This window comes from Leuciscus leuciscus, assembly GCF_965113295.1.
Source record: "Leuciscus leuciscus genome assembly, chromosome: 23".
NCBI classification, from domain to species: domain Eukaryota; kingdom Metazoa; phylum Chordata; class Actinopteri; order Cypriniformes; family Leuciscidae; genus Leuciscus; species Leuciscus leuciscus.
In genome coordinates, this window is record NC_138747.1 from 13,227,547 (window position 1) to 13,243,728 (window position 16,182).

The window sequence follows — 16,182 nt, forward strand, 5'->3', positions numbered from 1 at the left end:
GTCTAATCACGCCACCTCGGCTGTCTTCCAGTGCCCTGCGTAAGTCTGAGATCCCTGTCGTGAGGCTAGCACGGACGAAGGACTCCTACTTAACACAGGAATATCAAGGTACACTGGGAAGCATATCTCAGTGGAAATATTCAATAGCCAATCGTGAAAGCTGCCGGTGGCATTACTCTGGCGTTGACGTCAACAGTGCTGGAGGAACTCAGGGCCTGCGGGGAGGCTCACCTGAGGAGAATATCGCACATATCCAGTCAATGGAGTGGAATGGCGAGCAAGCGAAGACACCTGAGCGGGTCCTAGTACCGGCTGGTTGAAGCGAGTACGTGAGAGGACACAGGCTCCACTCGGAGGTTATAAAACCTGGCGAATGTGTTGGGTGTCGCCCAGCCTGCAGCTCTGCAGATGCTCGCGAAGCCAGTGCTGAAGTGGTCTCATATGAAGCAATCCGAGCGGCGTTGCTGCGGCTGCGGATGCCATATGCCCCAGGAGCCTCTGAAATAGTTTCAGTGGAACCGCACTCTTGCCCTCGAACTGTCTCAGGCAAGTCAGCATTGACTGCGCGTGCTCACTCGAAAGCTGCGCGCACATGGCGACCGAGTCGATTTCCATACCGAAAAAAGAGGAAGAAGCATACCATCTCCTGGAAAGAACTGATCGCCATCTCTGAGCAGCCCGTCTCAGGGGCGCTGCTTAGCCTGGCGTTTAGCGGGGCGCGGGGCCAGAGAGGGCTGTGGCGCCTTCCTGCGGCTTCCTCCACGACACGGCCCAGGTGAAGGCTGCTGCTGGGGCCGTGCGGGAGGTCGCCCTCAGCGGCGAGCAGACTGAGGATTCTGTGCCGATGGCTGGGTGGAGGCAGCAGCGGGCCGTCGGGGCAGAATATGTTTGATGGCCTCAGTCTGCTTCAGGGCGGTCGAGAACTGTTGGGCTAAGTCCTCGACCGCTCCGCTAAAGAGGCCAGCCTGGCATATGGGGGTGTCGAGGAAACGGGTTCGCTTGGCCTCCCTCATATCAGCCAGGTTGAGCCACAGGTGTCAGATGCAGCGATCGACATTGAATCATCGTCTGGAGCGCCGAAAGAGACCCGCGGCACGCCGAAAGACGATGGCGCGGGTTCAATCGGGGTTGCTTGGGTTGCAACGCTTGAGAGGGGGGTGTGGACCGAGGAAGAATCGTCAGTGCTTTGTTCCACACCGTCACCCTCAGGCCGAAGTACCAGCTCTCGTGGAGGAGGTAGATCGGGGTGTGGATGAGGGGACTCTCCCTCTTACGAGGTCATTGAGTCTCGACCATAGCGTTGCGATGGTCATGTTCTCGCAATGGGAACATGAGTCATCCACAAAAGCTGCCTTAGCGTGATCAACGCCCAAACACACAAGACAGCGATTGCACCCATCAGACTCTGAAACAGTGCGACTGCAACCAGAAGTGCACGGGCGAGACATCTTTAAAAAGACGTGCCACGTGCGAGCTCTTTTGTGAGAGGAAGAAAGTCTCCGCAGAGTGTTGAAGCGACCAGGGAGATGAACACACAAACACTGGCAGATCACTGCACAGATCAGCAGGGAATGTGCACTTGCTGGAACTCGCCGTCACACCAACACCTGGAGAGAAGCTCATCTCGAAGAGTGAAGAGATGATCTCAGATTTGGCTTGTGGAGTGAAGTGAATACTTGGCTCCGAAGCGAAAATATATCTGCATGTTGCCGGCGTACTTCCTTATATACCCACGAGGTGGGGCTGAGTTACACTATGCAAATTCCGCAGACCCATGGCATTTCATTGCCATTGGCTTGTTTTCTAATATCGAAGGTGATAGGCTTTCTAAGCGAAACCCCATTCGTCGTCACTGACGTAACTCATAGTGACCATGAAAGGGAACTAATGTCAAATGAATGTATCATTGACAGACTATTAGTCTCATGAAAGCTTCAAATAACAAGTGTGTGGGATTACAAATTTAAGAATCACTTTAAGATCTGCTTATCCTGTCTTGACATTACACCACATAAAAACTAAGGTGAAGTACATTGTATTCGGGATTATTAGCATAATTTACTTACCCTCATGTTCCAAACCCCAAAATCTTCGGAACTCATATGAAGATGACGCTTCAAAAAGAGATAAAGAGATTGCAAAACTCATCAAAATGAATTGAGCAGTTTAGTCCAAATTTTCTGAAGAGACTCGATCACTTTATAATGAAGAGATTGAGTTTAGGCTTTTATTCACATATAAACATTGATCAGCGAACATAAACAGAAGCTCAACCGTACTTGTTTGACTTGAGAGAACAAACCTCATTGGTTCTTGAGGAAGCTCAAACATGCTGCGTAACACGAGGATGAACCTCATTGGTTCCCGCATGTCAAGCGAACATGCTTGAGGTTCCGTTCACCAGAACTGATATGTGAATTGATGAACGCTTATATGTGAATAAAATGGTGGCCGTTGATCATGATAAATGCTTTATCTCTATGATTATGAAGTTGTCTGAATTGTATAGTTATACTGATTGGCTAAGGACTGGTGAAACTCTTTGTTTACTTCCTTTATTTAAGGTCGTCACCTAAGTGCTTTGTATCCACCTCTAAGCACTACCCCCTAAATATATAAAACTAATGTACAGATTGTAGTTCTAACTCTAGTAAAGTCCTAGTCGGGCTTGATGTCTGCAGTATTCTTTATTCTCAATAAAGAATCCTGCTGAAGACACACAGTCTCCTGGCCTTTGTTTTCTGAGTTTCCAATGTGTCAGTTATTCACCATTTCCTTTCCCAGCATGACACATCTTTTGAAATTTCAGTCTTGATGCCTAAAAGTGTTTTTTTAAAGGGACAGCTCACCCAAAAGTAGAGCTCTGTCATCAATTACTCGCTCTCATGTCATTCAAAACGTGTGTGACTTGCTTTCGTCTGTGGAACACAAGAGGAGAACTTATTCCAGTTGGTCTTTTCCACGCAATTAGTCCACATGGGGATGCACATGTACCAGAAACGTAAATGGTTTAAAGTCAAATGGGATTGGAGACAGAAGGGTGTTTAAAAAATGACATTTTCGGGCCAAGTAATTCTTTGCACATACTTCTGCCCTGACATCTATTATAATTTTATTAAAGTCATGTTAGAGGAGAGAAGCAGCATGTGACTCGAAAACAATGCAGTAATGCACATCTGACAAGACAGAGACATGGACAAAAATATGAATCAAACTAACCAGCTAACATGGGATTGCTTTATTGTAAATGAGTAGTTTTAAGGACAAACACACTGTTAATGTTAACTGTTCCACGTTCTACAAAGCACTAACGTCTCATTTGTTCTTTGGTACTGCACAAAATATATTGTTGTTAGATTCCTTTTATCATTTCTTTTTACCAAGCAAATCGTTAGATTAATTATTTGCTTCTGACATAAAGATAGCACTTAGAATGTGGCTTAGAATCTGCCAGATCTTTCATTTTCTTCTTTTAGTACTATATCCTGGTTGTAGACACCTTTTTTTTAGCACTTAACATGCCCTTTAAAATGAATTATAATATCAATACTGAATGAGAAAAAGCAACCTGCTGATATTTTGTCTGAACAAAACAAATATTCATTTGTATTGAACAAATAATTAACTCTACCTCAGGGTTTTTTTTTTTTTGTGTGTGTGTCTTTCCTTCATGTTGGAAACTTTAAAGAATGTTGATTCTTCTATTTGACTGAGATCACTTGGGACACCCTGCTGAAAAGATCACCAGAGATAATCACCAGCATATGTTTTGGCTACTGGTCTCAGCAGGGTTCTTAGGCTAGACCAACACCACTCCAGCACTGACCAGGATGCCGGTCTAAGTAGGTCTTTTCAGCAGGGCCAAAGTGCATTGTCGGTCACTTACTTTTTGCTGTCTATAAAATAAGAGAATTATGAGCAGAAGTCCACCGCACCCTAGTGTAATTATGAGCAGGGTGCCAAAAGAGATGGTTAAAATGCTGGATTGTTCTGTGGTAGAGTTCCTCTGTGTTTCTCTGTCTGGATGAGTCTGGTCCATCATTCCCTGCCTGTCCTCCTGGGATCTGCTGTCTGTTAAAAGCAATGGTATCTTTGGTGAATCATCACAGAATTGAAAACACATGACTCAAGCAACCTTGAACGCGTTCTTCTGCCTGATGCGTCTCATCTGCCTGATGTGTTGACGTCTACTATTCAGAGTTAATATTGTTACTTAAAACTAAAACTATTTTATTTTTGTTAATTGAAATGAAGTTGATATAAAATGAAATACAAATATTAGATGAAAAACTTTAATTGAAAATTAGAAATGTTCGATTTTTAAAAAAATTACTAAGTGGATATATATATACATAAATATAAATATACTACAGGTAAGTATATATATATATACTGTGATGGATTTTTAATAGTCAGTAATAGACAGTAAACTATCTTTTAAACTAACCATGTTTCTAACATCTAAACTTTACTTCCCCTTTTAGGCCTAACATTCTAACACTTTGAAACAAAACGTACTAAAACGTTTGGTTCTTTGCCTGTTGTGTTATGAAAAATTCTGAAGTATCAAAAATATACTGTCTGCATTATCTCATGACAATATTGAGTAATCATCTGAACTCTTAACTCTGTTTTTTTTTTTTTTTTATGATTCATGATAATTTTGCTTCTACCTAATAACAGAAGGCTCATATTCTATAAAAACTGTTGTATTCCTGTTTGCTGGTGGGATTCTCTTTGAAATTTGTCTGAGATCCTCTGGCCTTGATTACATCTTCTTCTTGGGGGAGATTCTCTGAGAAACTGCTTGAGAACTCTCCCGGCCGTGATTAAAGCATTTAGAGGACATTTGCTGAAGTCTGTCTGTTTAATATTGCTGCGCAGCAAGTTAGTTAGTGGAACAAGTTATTTAGCGAAACACTAGTGACCTTACTACCAAGTGATATTGTGGTGCAGGTTAAGAACACTATAGAGACCTTATTCCCAAGTGATAGTGTACGATAGGGGTTGAGACATTGTTCGACTCTTTGTCAGACTCTTTGGCAGGGTTAGATTGCGGTCAGGTAACTCTAATTCTGGGGCATTTTATTTATGCGGTAAGAATAGCTACGCTTAGGCGTCAACCTGCGTGTTCAGAGGCAACTCAACTGAGTATAATATTTTCAGGTATCAAGGACACTCGGTTCAACCTAAGTCAGGTGTGTAGGGGAAAAATCTACAACAATACACATATTCATTTCCAATTAGTATTTTTAGTGTGTATATCAGGATTATATATACAATCCTGATATACACACTAAAAATACTAATTGGAAATGAATAAAAACTAAAATAAACATTCATACATACTACAGGTATGACAAAAATGACAAAGGCACATAACAAAATTACTATTTAAAATTAAACTGAAAATATTAAAATATTAAAACATTGAAATGTTAATAAAAACTATAATAGTATATATAAAAAATAATAAATATAATATATTTATACTCTATCTTACTTCCTCACCCTTGCTGAGCTTTGTCTCATGGATGGTTCCTATGAAATTCCTTGGCACCCTCACCAGACTTTGGGTGGGAGTTTGGACATTTTCAGGAGGGCTGTTAAGATGACCTGGCTGTTCAACAAGGATGTCCAGGGCTTCTGATGAATGTGCAGCTGCTTTCAAAGAAGACAGAACTGTGGTTGTGACTGGTACAATGTGTTTACTTATTTTAAGCATCTGGAAAGATTGGCCTTTTTTCTCTGTGCTCTTCATATATTTATATGTTGGCTCAGATGTTGCAGTAATCCAGTTCTGGGATAATTTCACATAGGAACTGGATGGTCCTTCCTGGCTTTTGGAATCTAAAGACCTCTTTGCAAGTAAAAGCGGCGTGCTCCTCTCCACACTGTCCTGTGCGTTATCTCTTGTGCTTTTTTGATAGGGGCCAGACACGGTCGACTGAACAGTTGGGTCAGTTCTGCTTGGAAATACATCCTTATAATTTGTAAGTGAAGGGAACAGATCAGATGATGGCATATTCTGCATCTCTGAATTTGAAGTTTCTTCATGTAAAGCTGGATTGCTACTAAAGAGGAAGTTGGATAAATCTCCTTGCATTGATCTCCATGTGGTAGGTGTCCCTGGAGCTAGTGTTTGGTGTTGGGTTACTGGGACAGCAGACTTGACTTGTTTAGCTTTCTCATTAACACCCTGCAAGGTTACCACAGGTGGAAAAGTTGATCTTTGTGGGGATTGAGTAGATTTTAAGTAAATATTCCAATGGCTTGTGAATGTAGATGTCTTAGATGATCCACTGCTCACTGTTGGACAAATGCAGGGGCATGTGGAGGTACCTAGAGGAAATGTAATGCAAATGTCATTTGAATTATGATAAAAGCGACTAAAAGTGAGATTTGCTTTTTGCTAATATTTTGCTAATTAAATTAATTTCGAGAGTCTGTTATGCTCTATTTTGCCTTCTTTCCCTTTTTTTAATGAATTCCTTTGTGTGTGTGTTTTTTTTTTACATTGCTGTCTGTGTTTGCGTTTTCCAGACAAACTATCAATCTGTGTGTATAACAGATGAGGATCTGTGACTATTTCTACAGGTTACGTTGTTATACCAGTGGGTGTCAACAAGTATCTTTATGAGTGGGCCATTTTGATTCAAAAGATTCTTTCAAAAACACAGATTAAATTATAAAATGAAACAAATGACTGTTTATGAATCAGTCTTAAATAATTTACTAAAATGAACCTTTAAAAAGTTCTAAACAGATTAATTCAGGAATGAAACACCACTACTTTGTGTTGCTTGGAGGCACACAACGATTCTTCTTCAGCTTTCAGAACTAATTATGTTGGCAGTGCAAAAGTAGACAAAGTAACTGGCAATATTGTGTCTAAAATATAAGTTACTCAGTATTAAATGGGTTATTCACTGCTGCCATTATTAAGGGCCCTATCACACACCCGGTGCAATGCAGTGCCAGGCACGACGCAAGAGTTTTTTGCTAGTTTCCGCCCGACGCAGTTATAATTTTCACGTCCTGCGCCACGTTGTTTAAATAGTAAATGCATTTGCGCCCATGGGCGTGCTGGATGATTTTACTGGACTTCACAGTAATGATACCTGCTGTTTGGCTGAGAGGTTCAGTGGAGGATTCTGGGTAATCCTCTGTGAACTCCTCTTCACAGTTCCAGTCCACAGGTTTGTCGCTCTGAGTCATTAGACCCATATACATGTGAATCACTTCCTCAGCTTTCTCCAAAGCTGCCCTCGGCAAAGTCATGTGCATTCTTATGAACTTCGTTGGGCTATCCTGTAAAGTGTAAAACAGAAAACAATTTAGGTATTGGGCTCTACCGTGTATTGAACCCCTAGTGATTGGGTGTAGGTGGTAGTCTCCACGGGTCATTGTTAAGTTATTTTAATGCAACAATTTTACTTCAAGCAACCAATTCAATAACATCTACTGCCTTTTAAGGTTAAATCAATTGCATTGTTGTTGTTTTTTGTAGCTGGTTTTTAAAAAGATGTGGTGCTGATGTCTGACACTGGGGGTTGGATTTGGGAGCCCCAAACCCCAAACCGAGAAAAGGTCAATGAGAATTGGCGAGTGTAATTTGAATGCCACTCCCCCATACATACGGGTATAAAAGGGAGACGGCGTGCATCACTCTTTCAGGTTTGTAGTTCAGGTCATTCAGTGACTGACACTATGGGTCCCCCAGGGAAAACTCTACAACATCTGAACCTTGTTACTAGGTTTTGGTAGTGCAGATTTCGGCAAGCCCTCGTGTGCCGGGTTATAAGCGCACTCGCATCATCGTAACCTACCCAGGGTAGGTCGCTTCAGCCAGTCTTTTGACCTTCTCTCTCTCTTTTTTTCAATAAAACTTTAGCTGTGCAGACCCGAATTAGCGTAAAAACCCCCCCAAAAAACACATTTACAAAAAACCTTTTAGTATGTACAGTCCAACCCTACTACAAGAAAAACTATTTTAATAGAGACAGCTGTTGCCAAACCACTAGCTACTGTCCAAGACTCTTGGTGACTTGACTTTTTACCCTTGAAACTTTATACAATTCAATTTATGTACATTCCTTTTGCATAATTCTTGCACTGTTTTACCTCAACTGTTTTGTGATATTTGTCATTGAAAATACTTTATATATTCTATATCACTATCATTTGCATCTCCACAAAAAGATTAGGCCTACTCTTTAATTTTGCTCTTTTCATTTGTTTACTAGTATTTAATTTAACACAGTAAAGTATGAAACGACAAAAATATTTTTCAATAACCCTATTTTTAACTTACAGATAATTGCACCACAGCTCTCCTAGAGAATAAAAATAGATTGTGTTACCTCCATCTCCTCATTGATTGGAGGGATGCATCTCTGGGAGTAAATGTTGTAGATCAAGTTCTTCAGTGAATTAGTATAACGATAATTGTCGGAGTCCTTAGCATATCTGAACTGGGTGTTGAGTAGCTCCAGTATGTGAGGAAATGCTGCTTTAACATAACACACAACACTCTGAAACACACAAACATATGACAACCACAATGAACATTTGATATCACACACACTGATTTTGTACACCCTTTTGTATTCAGACCTGAGTCACAAAACACACAAGGCTATTTTTAATGTTATCATATACCACATTTCTATAAGACTGCATTTTGTGAGTTTTTATTCCTATTATAATACAGCACACAAGCTTTCCAAATGACAGTGCTTGCAAATATCATGCTTCATATCAAACGCGCTCTTTCGTAAAGCTTGTGCTCCATTTGAATGCTGATGGGGCATCTCAGATCTCTACAGAATGGCAAATGAGAGGAAATGTTCAAACATTGTTACTGAACAGAAAAAAAATATCAATCATCTTAATTAATTTCATTTACCTGTTTTGTCAATGGCATTTTCTGCAAAAACTTATCATGTCTTTAAGTGGAGTGGAACTTTATACATAGAAATTTACAGGGAAATTCCCCTCGGGATAAGTGACTTAGTCAAGCACACAATTTTCCTTGTTTGGGAGCCTGAAATCTTTGAATTGTTAACTGTTATCACCACTCTCAGTCGGTCATTCAAGATGCATTATTCAAATATAAAGGATATCAGGCCATATATGCACAATTCCTGCTGAATAGCAGGGATCCCAAAACACATCTGTGTCCAGAGCAGTCTTCAAACTGTGATCTTTCAAACTCTTAAAATATGGCCTTTTAAATTTCCAAAAGAACGTTGTGACTAAAAGAACGACAGTGGCAGCTCCAGGAATTTTTTCTTGACAGATTTTTTTTAACTTCACATTTCAAAGGGGAGTGCTAAGAAAAAAAAAAAAAAAAGAGTGCATCTATAACTTCAACTCCCTGCATTTATTGCATTGTACTTATTTAATTTTCCATTTTACCTTAAATACATTTACAAGGTCACATTGTAAAGTGTGCACAGTTATTAAGCTCGGTATCAATTTCGCTGAACATCTTTATTATTGCATTATCAGCCCTTTGAATCAATAACGATTTATTGAAACTTGTCGACTTACAGTCCCATTGCGTCACAGTGGCGCGAAGAAAGGCAATCCTCGAAGGGTACTTCTAATGCGGCCTACCGTCAGTGTTGCCAACTCCGAGGTTTTACCGCGGAATTGGGCTAATTTTAAGTTGTTGCCGCAGGTAAAAAAAAATTCCACGGGTTGATTTCCACCCCCGTAAGTACGATTTTGATGCTCCAACACACGCCTACTGTAACAGCCGTTGCGATGAGCGGCAGTAACATTTGTACTGGACTTTATATATACAACTTTATATAAGTTATATATAGGCCCATTTGTATCATAATATGCATTAGATTGCTCGATTAAATTGAAACCCAATACTTACATTTAAAAGTGTAATCTGGCAATTTCGTCTCTGGCGCGCAATGAATTCTGGGGTAGGCAAGGCTGCGAAAGATCCTTCTGATGAAGGACGCATTTGCAGGCTGCATTTTGAAGGACCTTCAAATTGGGACAGCCTTCGTCGCGCCGCGGTTATGCAATCGGCCATACTTTCCCCTTTAAACGAGTCTTTTCGTACGTGTACCGCGGCCTTCAGAGGATGCAGCCTCTGAATTGGGACACAGCTTATGTATTTATTATGTCCATGGATGGTTCCACCTATTGGCCAGAACAGATAATGAAGGAGGGGCTAAATTGTGCCCCTTGTGTACAATGTAGGGAGCTCAGACAGCCAGTAGAGGAAAAGAAAATGGCGGAGCTTTCTAAAGAGCGGGATGAAGCCTCTGCCCCTTTTGGGGGTGCTAAGCACATTTTTGGTGGGGCCCCAGCAAGCCCCGTCATAGCACCTCCACAGGCCAGTGGTCTCCTTCAATAAACGCTTCCTCTTGTACATCAATATCTGGTGGCATGTGCCACTGAATGTTATAGTATGTAATTCCAATGATGTAATGCACAAGGAATAAATCCGAATGCAATGATTAGACGAAAACATTTTGGTCATGAGACTTCCACAGTAGATTTATGTACATGTTTTAATATTTAGACCAATTCTATTATTGATTACAATTAGGATGAGAAGAGAGTTCCAACCAGTATCACAAAAAGTGATTATAAAATAATGTGCCTACTTATCCTTTAAACAAAAACTCGCGAATTTCCCTAAGCACTTGGAAGGATATAAAAATTTGTCATAGCAAAATCAAAACTCCAAAAATGACACTCACTTAAGCACCAACACATAATTAAAATATATAGTAAAGTAAAATGACTCAGAGACGTTTTAGAAAAGTGATCAGCAAGGAGAGACAGTACATGATCCATGAGTTGACTCTTGGGTACTGTAGATTTAGACAGCCCAAGGGTCTCTTTTAAACAGGCCCTCAAAGCCGTTTATTTATTTAGCTCAAGAGTATGTTGTAGAAATCATAATCCCCCATGCTGCAGTTGAGCTACTAAGAGACAAGACCACAATAGTGACCTCCAGGATAATTTCCCTAAGGATGAATTAAGATGCTTGTGCAAACTGTGCAGTCATGTTCCAATAATTCAGAGAGTTCCAGCGCAACTACATTGGCTGCGTCATGAAAAATGTAACCATACCCATTTAATGCATCTGTATATAACCTATAGCAAATTTCCAACAATGATACATGAATTATAGCTGTTGAACTTTAGTTAGTGTTACTGTTAAACTGACTAAATAGCTTATTTCATTGAACTGAGGTTTGCGTCACATGGTTTTGCTGCCTCTCTGGCTTAAAACATGATCTTATAGAACATCTGTTTCAGATCAGTCTGATTTTGCGGCATGGTAGGAAGATCTATTACACCAGAATGTCAGGCTCTTTCAAATATCAGGCTCTTTTATATACTGTTCATATCTGTTAAAATACCTATAGGTTGATTAATCCATAAATGAAAGGAGTGGAAATGTACATACCAGGTTCTGGCGCTCAGTGAAGGCGTAGGTTAGAGAACAACCATTCTGCAGTTGGTTCTTAATCTGCAAAGGAAAACATTCAGTGAGAAAAAACTGTATTAGTTTTCCATTTGTTTAGCACATATTTATCAGCATCAAAATAAATCTTAATGGGGCTTCAAAAGCGGCCAGACAGTTTTTCTCATTAAATGGCATTTAGATTATTAGGACTATTTAGTAACCTGCTATTCTATCATAAAGACTGCATGCCATTAACTTCCACCAGCACTCAAACAATCCAAATAATTTATGCATGAGTGATCATTACAGGCAGCTGTGGATTTCTGTGGGATTTGATTACAAATGAACTATAATAAAGTATAATACATAATTGTCCATGTAATTAAATAATATAAGAACATTTTGGTCAGTCCACAGGGAGATTTACTTGCCAGTAAAAGCTCATCTTACCAGACGTTTTATATTCAGGAGATGGTCCCGTGTGACAGAGTGCTTACATGGACCTGGCACACCAGCACAGACCAAATGAAAGCACAGGATAAGGAAGAAGCACTGATGCCTTACCTGTAATTACAAATTAATATTTTTATTTAGTTTTATTTGCAGAATCATTCATTCATAGATACAGTAGAATATATTTTTATTTCATGTTATATTTTATTTTATATTTATTTTATGGTAAATGTAAAGACAACCAAAGTGCTGGAGGTATTATTGTAAAAAATATTTAGTTGAAAAAAAAATATATATATATATATTATCCGTGTGTGTTCTATGTTTTATGCTTGCTATGTTTTTTCTCCTGACCATAGATTAAACAAAATCTCATCTCAGCACGTTTGATGAATGGCTATGCAATTTTCAATCTTGTCATTTCATCTGAATATCAACATTTGTGAGATTTAGTCAGTGAAAACATGCAGTTTTGAGATTAATTTATCTAATTGTGTGTCTCTGGAAAACAGTGATCTACTGTATGACATAGTATTAAATTGACTATCAATTTTTTTATTATTGTCTGTAAATTATGGATTTGTGGACACAATGTTTTTAGAATTTTGAAGTAAAAAACTATTTATTTTTTTCAGTGTAGTGATGGAGAAGGTAAAAATAGTATACGGCACAAATTATAATTAAAATAATATAAGGCATCACATAATCAAAAAAACAGCCAATGTGACTGGTCATTAGTAATGTGGTTGAATAAATACACATTGCACTTGGTGCACTGTATATCTTTTTAAGAAAATATAACATAACAGCTTGATCTAATTTTTTTTCCCAGCTTGACAACTTCAACATGCAATTTTTCAATATGCAACTTCGAACACATCCAAAGATACTTAATATGACTTTATCAAGAGTGAGAATTCCACTGGAGCAACCTGGTGTTGAAAGGCTTGAGAAGGGGGAATGTTGATGGAAAAGGAATGTAACCTCAGTAACTCCCCAATTCTTAAGTCACTCCAACCTGGGTTTAACCTGAAAACCTTATGTTTATAATTCCTATAGATCTAAGCCACTTATACAACACAACAGGGATTTATCACATAATGTTATAATACAATATACTGTATAATATAATATACAATTTATATATATATAAAGAGGGGATACGCACTTCTCAACCTCTCAGAACCCAAAGACAAATTCCACAAATCTCTGGAGTGCAAACACAATGAAACTATAAAACGGTGTAAGGGAAAGTGTTTATAATGTTGGCCAGATCAGTATTCTAGAAAAGCAGGAAACAACAGATCACTATGTCTTTGCTCATCTTCATCCAAGCCTATCTCCACAGGAGAGCTGAATGGACTCATAGTCATGTGTGGCAGATGTGTTTCAACTTCTTAGAGTATGATAAAAGCCAGACAGCATGTTAGCAACATCTTGACAAAATCTTACAAGCTTCGTCATGCAGCACTGCCTTATCAGAGACAGAAAGTGTCTAACAAGGCACATTTATGGGAAGTAACTGCTGTCTCAGTAATTCTGTCTCAGATTAAATTTAATTATAGTTGCTGAATTAGGCAAAAATCAACAAGGAAATTTAAGCAATTCAGGCAGTCTGTCACCATTTCATGCTTTTGATTGAACTTGATCGAACTAATGAATAAATAATCTGTAATAAATATAATGTATCCTTTTTGTGTTAAAAGCTCCTAATAAATATACTGATAAATAAATAAATAATTTAGGGTGTAAAATAAAAATTACAAATACAATTAGGAATATATCCTTCAGGGTCTTGAGAATAATAATAATAATAATAATAATAATAATAATATATATATATATATATATATATATATATATGATTATTATTATTATTATTATAATTATTCTCAAGACCCTGAAGGAATATTTCTAATTCCTATTTTTTCAGTATGCTGTATTTCAGTATGCTGATTTTATATAGTAAATCAGCATACTAATGAATATATATCAAATATATATCATTCAGGGTGTTAAAAATTTATAAATATACTAAAAAACATAATTTTGGGTGCTGAAAATAAATATATAAAAATGTATTGTTCAGGGTGTTGAAAGTTCATAATTAAATATACTAATAAATATATCAGTCAGGGTACTGAAAATGACTAAACATAACATTCAGGGTGTTCATATTAATAAATATTAGGGCTGGTTATTGACACAAATTTCACAATTCGATTCGATTTCGATTCATAAGCTTGCAATTCGATTTGATTTCGATTCCGATTCAATTCGATTCAATATTGATTATTTTGGATATCAGGTACAATACATGGCAAATTTTCTCAAGGAAAACAAATCTCTTATCTTAGGCTATGCTGTAAACCATGGGAGTCAGTTGTGGCCTAGGCTACTAGGCTTCATTAACCTACTATAATATTGAAGGTAAAAATTTACTGATTTGTATACAAACACTGAAATTACACTTTTATTTAGTTTTATAATAATAAAGTAATATGAAATATTAACATTTACATAGTGGTTGTCATAAAAACCTGGCAGATTTACTGACGTCTTTCCACAGTTGAAACACTGATGAGCGATTCCATGTCACCTAATACGGATTTCGATAAGTTATATTCTACCTTTTAACATACTTTCAGATGCACATTCAAGTTTATTTCACGCGGTAACTGCTATTATTAAGGCGGAAGCGAAGATCACGTGCGCTGCTGCTGCTGCTGCACCAGAGCGATCTCACGCCACAGCGCCAAAACGGTATTTATGTTTTTGAATTTCGTAAGAAAATGGACGTAATTTGAAATTTGAGACTTTGTTTCATATCAGTAGTAACAAAGCACAAAGATTATCGCGATTTATTGGATGGGATGCGCGCTACAATGTTACATTCATTCATCAACTGAAAGCAGGATGACTGATCGATTCTTGGGATTTAATTCGTAAAAATGAGAATCGATTAAAATCGAGATATCGATATTTTTTACCCAGCCCTAATAAATATCCTTATAAATATAACATTAAGTCTAAAACCCTAATTTTATTAAAACTGTATGTTTTGTTTAACATACAAACATACAGACCACTAAAGTGGGTTTTGTTTAACACCCCCCCCCCCCCCCCCCCCCCCTCCTCCTTCATAAAAAGCTTTAATATCACAGCAATCCTCAGAAATACTGCTTCCTGCCATGTGTCTGTGAAGTCCTGGGGTATTTAGCCAATAAAGCATGCTGTTATCACTATAACAGGTCTAAGAAGCCCTAAGACCCCATAAAGTGCAGGTTTCTACTACCCGATCTTAAATGGCTGTATTCGTGATCAAATAAAAAATATCAAGGAATATATGTGGACACAGCGACTCAAAAATCAACAATCATAGAGCCAGAAGAACTGGCATGTTTTTTTTTTACTCAGCAGTTGCCTAAACAGACAGCCAACAGAAGCAATGAAATTTCACAGACCACAGTTTTCTTCTGCATGCTCCACAGCTCAAGAAATTTGCCCCCAGATGTTTAATGGTTTGGCATTCTTACATTGAAATAGCTTGATGGCCATAAAATCAAGGAATAGAAAAAGTCTATGGGAAAAGGTTCAACAAGAAAGGAAAACAATGTTCTGAAGTTTCACAATAGGAAGATCAAGGCTCCTCAGAGATCGTATCTATTTCAAATGAAATACATTATTCATGCAGAGGCAGAAATTGAAAGCTGGTTTGCACGAAAACATCAATTGAGCTTCAATAATCAAATGGCATGAACATTAACTACTACAACAAGCATATGTCAGAGGAGACCAGAAGTCTTACCTTGGCTTTGTGGGCTGTTATGTGTGTGTTCATCTGGCTGGACTGAGCAAGTAGAAAGCAATAAAGTTCACAAGTAGATTCATTGGATTAGTATTTTTGTTGTGCGTTTGATCCTAATGAAGATAGTGTCTTGCCCTCTGAAGATCTCTGCACGATTCAAGCATCCAGGCTGTCTTGAAACAGATCTTCGTGTGAAACAGTTGAGACATGCCACCTTGAGAGGGTTGAATGTTTCTGCCTGAGGACTATGGTAGACAAATTAAGTGAGCTTTAGTAAAGACCTCCTCCTCCTCTTCTCCCACTGCTGGGCTTAAGAAAAGCCCACTTTCTCACTTTATCTTCACTCAGACCATTCCAACTTCCTTCCATTCTATTGATGAAGGAAGTTTTAGCTCACCTCAGACCAATTTATGACATACATGTGTTTTTTACCACTGAAAAGTTACATTTGAATCATCTGCTCATTCTATAA

The 16,182-nt window shown here is 38.4% G+C and overlaps 1 protein-coding gene across 2 annotated transcripts; it reads right to left on the reverse strand.

The window, feature by feature from the left end:
* Positions 1-1,215: 1,215 nt before the first annotated feature.
* On the reverse strand, positions 1,216-15,963 carry csf1a (colony stimulating factor 1a (macrophage)). 2 transcript variants are annotated; one of them, XM_082156347.1, is made up of 7 exons: positions 15,711-15,963; positions 11,900-12,013; positions 11,450-11,512; positions 8,364-8,534; positions 7,122-7,311; positions 5,512-6,342; positions 1,216-4,071 (listed from the first exon to the last, which is right to left on the reverse strand). In XM_082156347.1, the coding sequence occupies exons 1-7, from the start codon at positions 15,741-15,743 to the stop codon at positions 3,839-3,841; spliced, it is 1,635 nt and encodes a 544-aa protein (XP_082012473.1). In that variant the 5' UTR covers positions 15,744-15,963; the 3' UTR covers positions 1,216-3,838. The 2 variants fall into 2 exon arrangements, with proteins under 2 accessions (XP_082012473.1, XP_082012474.1); XM_082156348.1 differs by having other exon boundaries at positions 3,889-4,071; positions 5,504-6,342.
* Between the last annotated feature and the right edge of the window lie 219 nt (positions 15,964-16,182).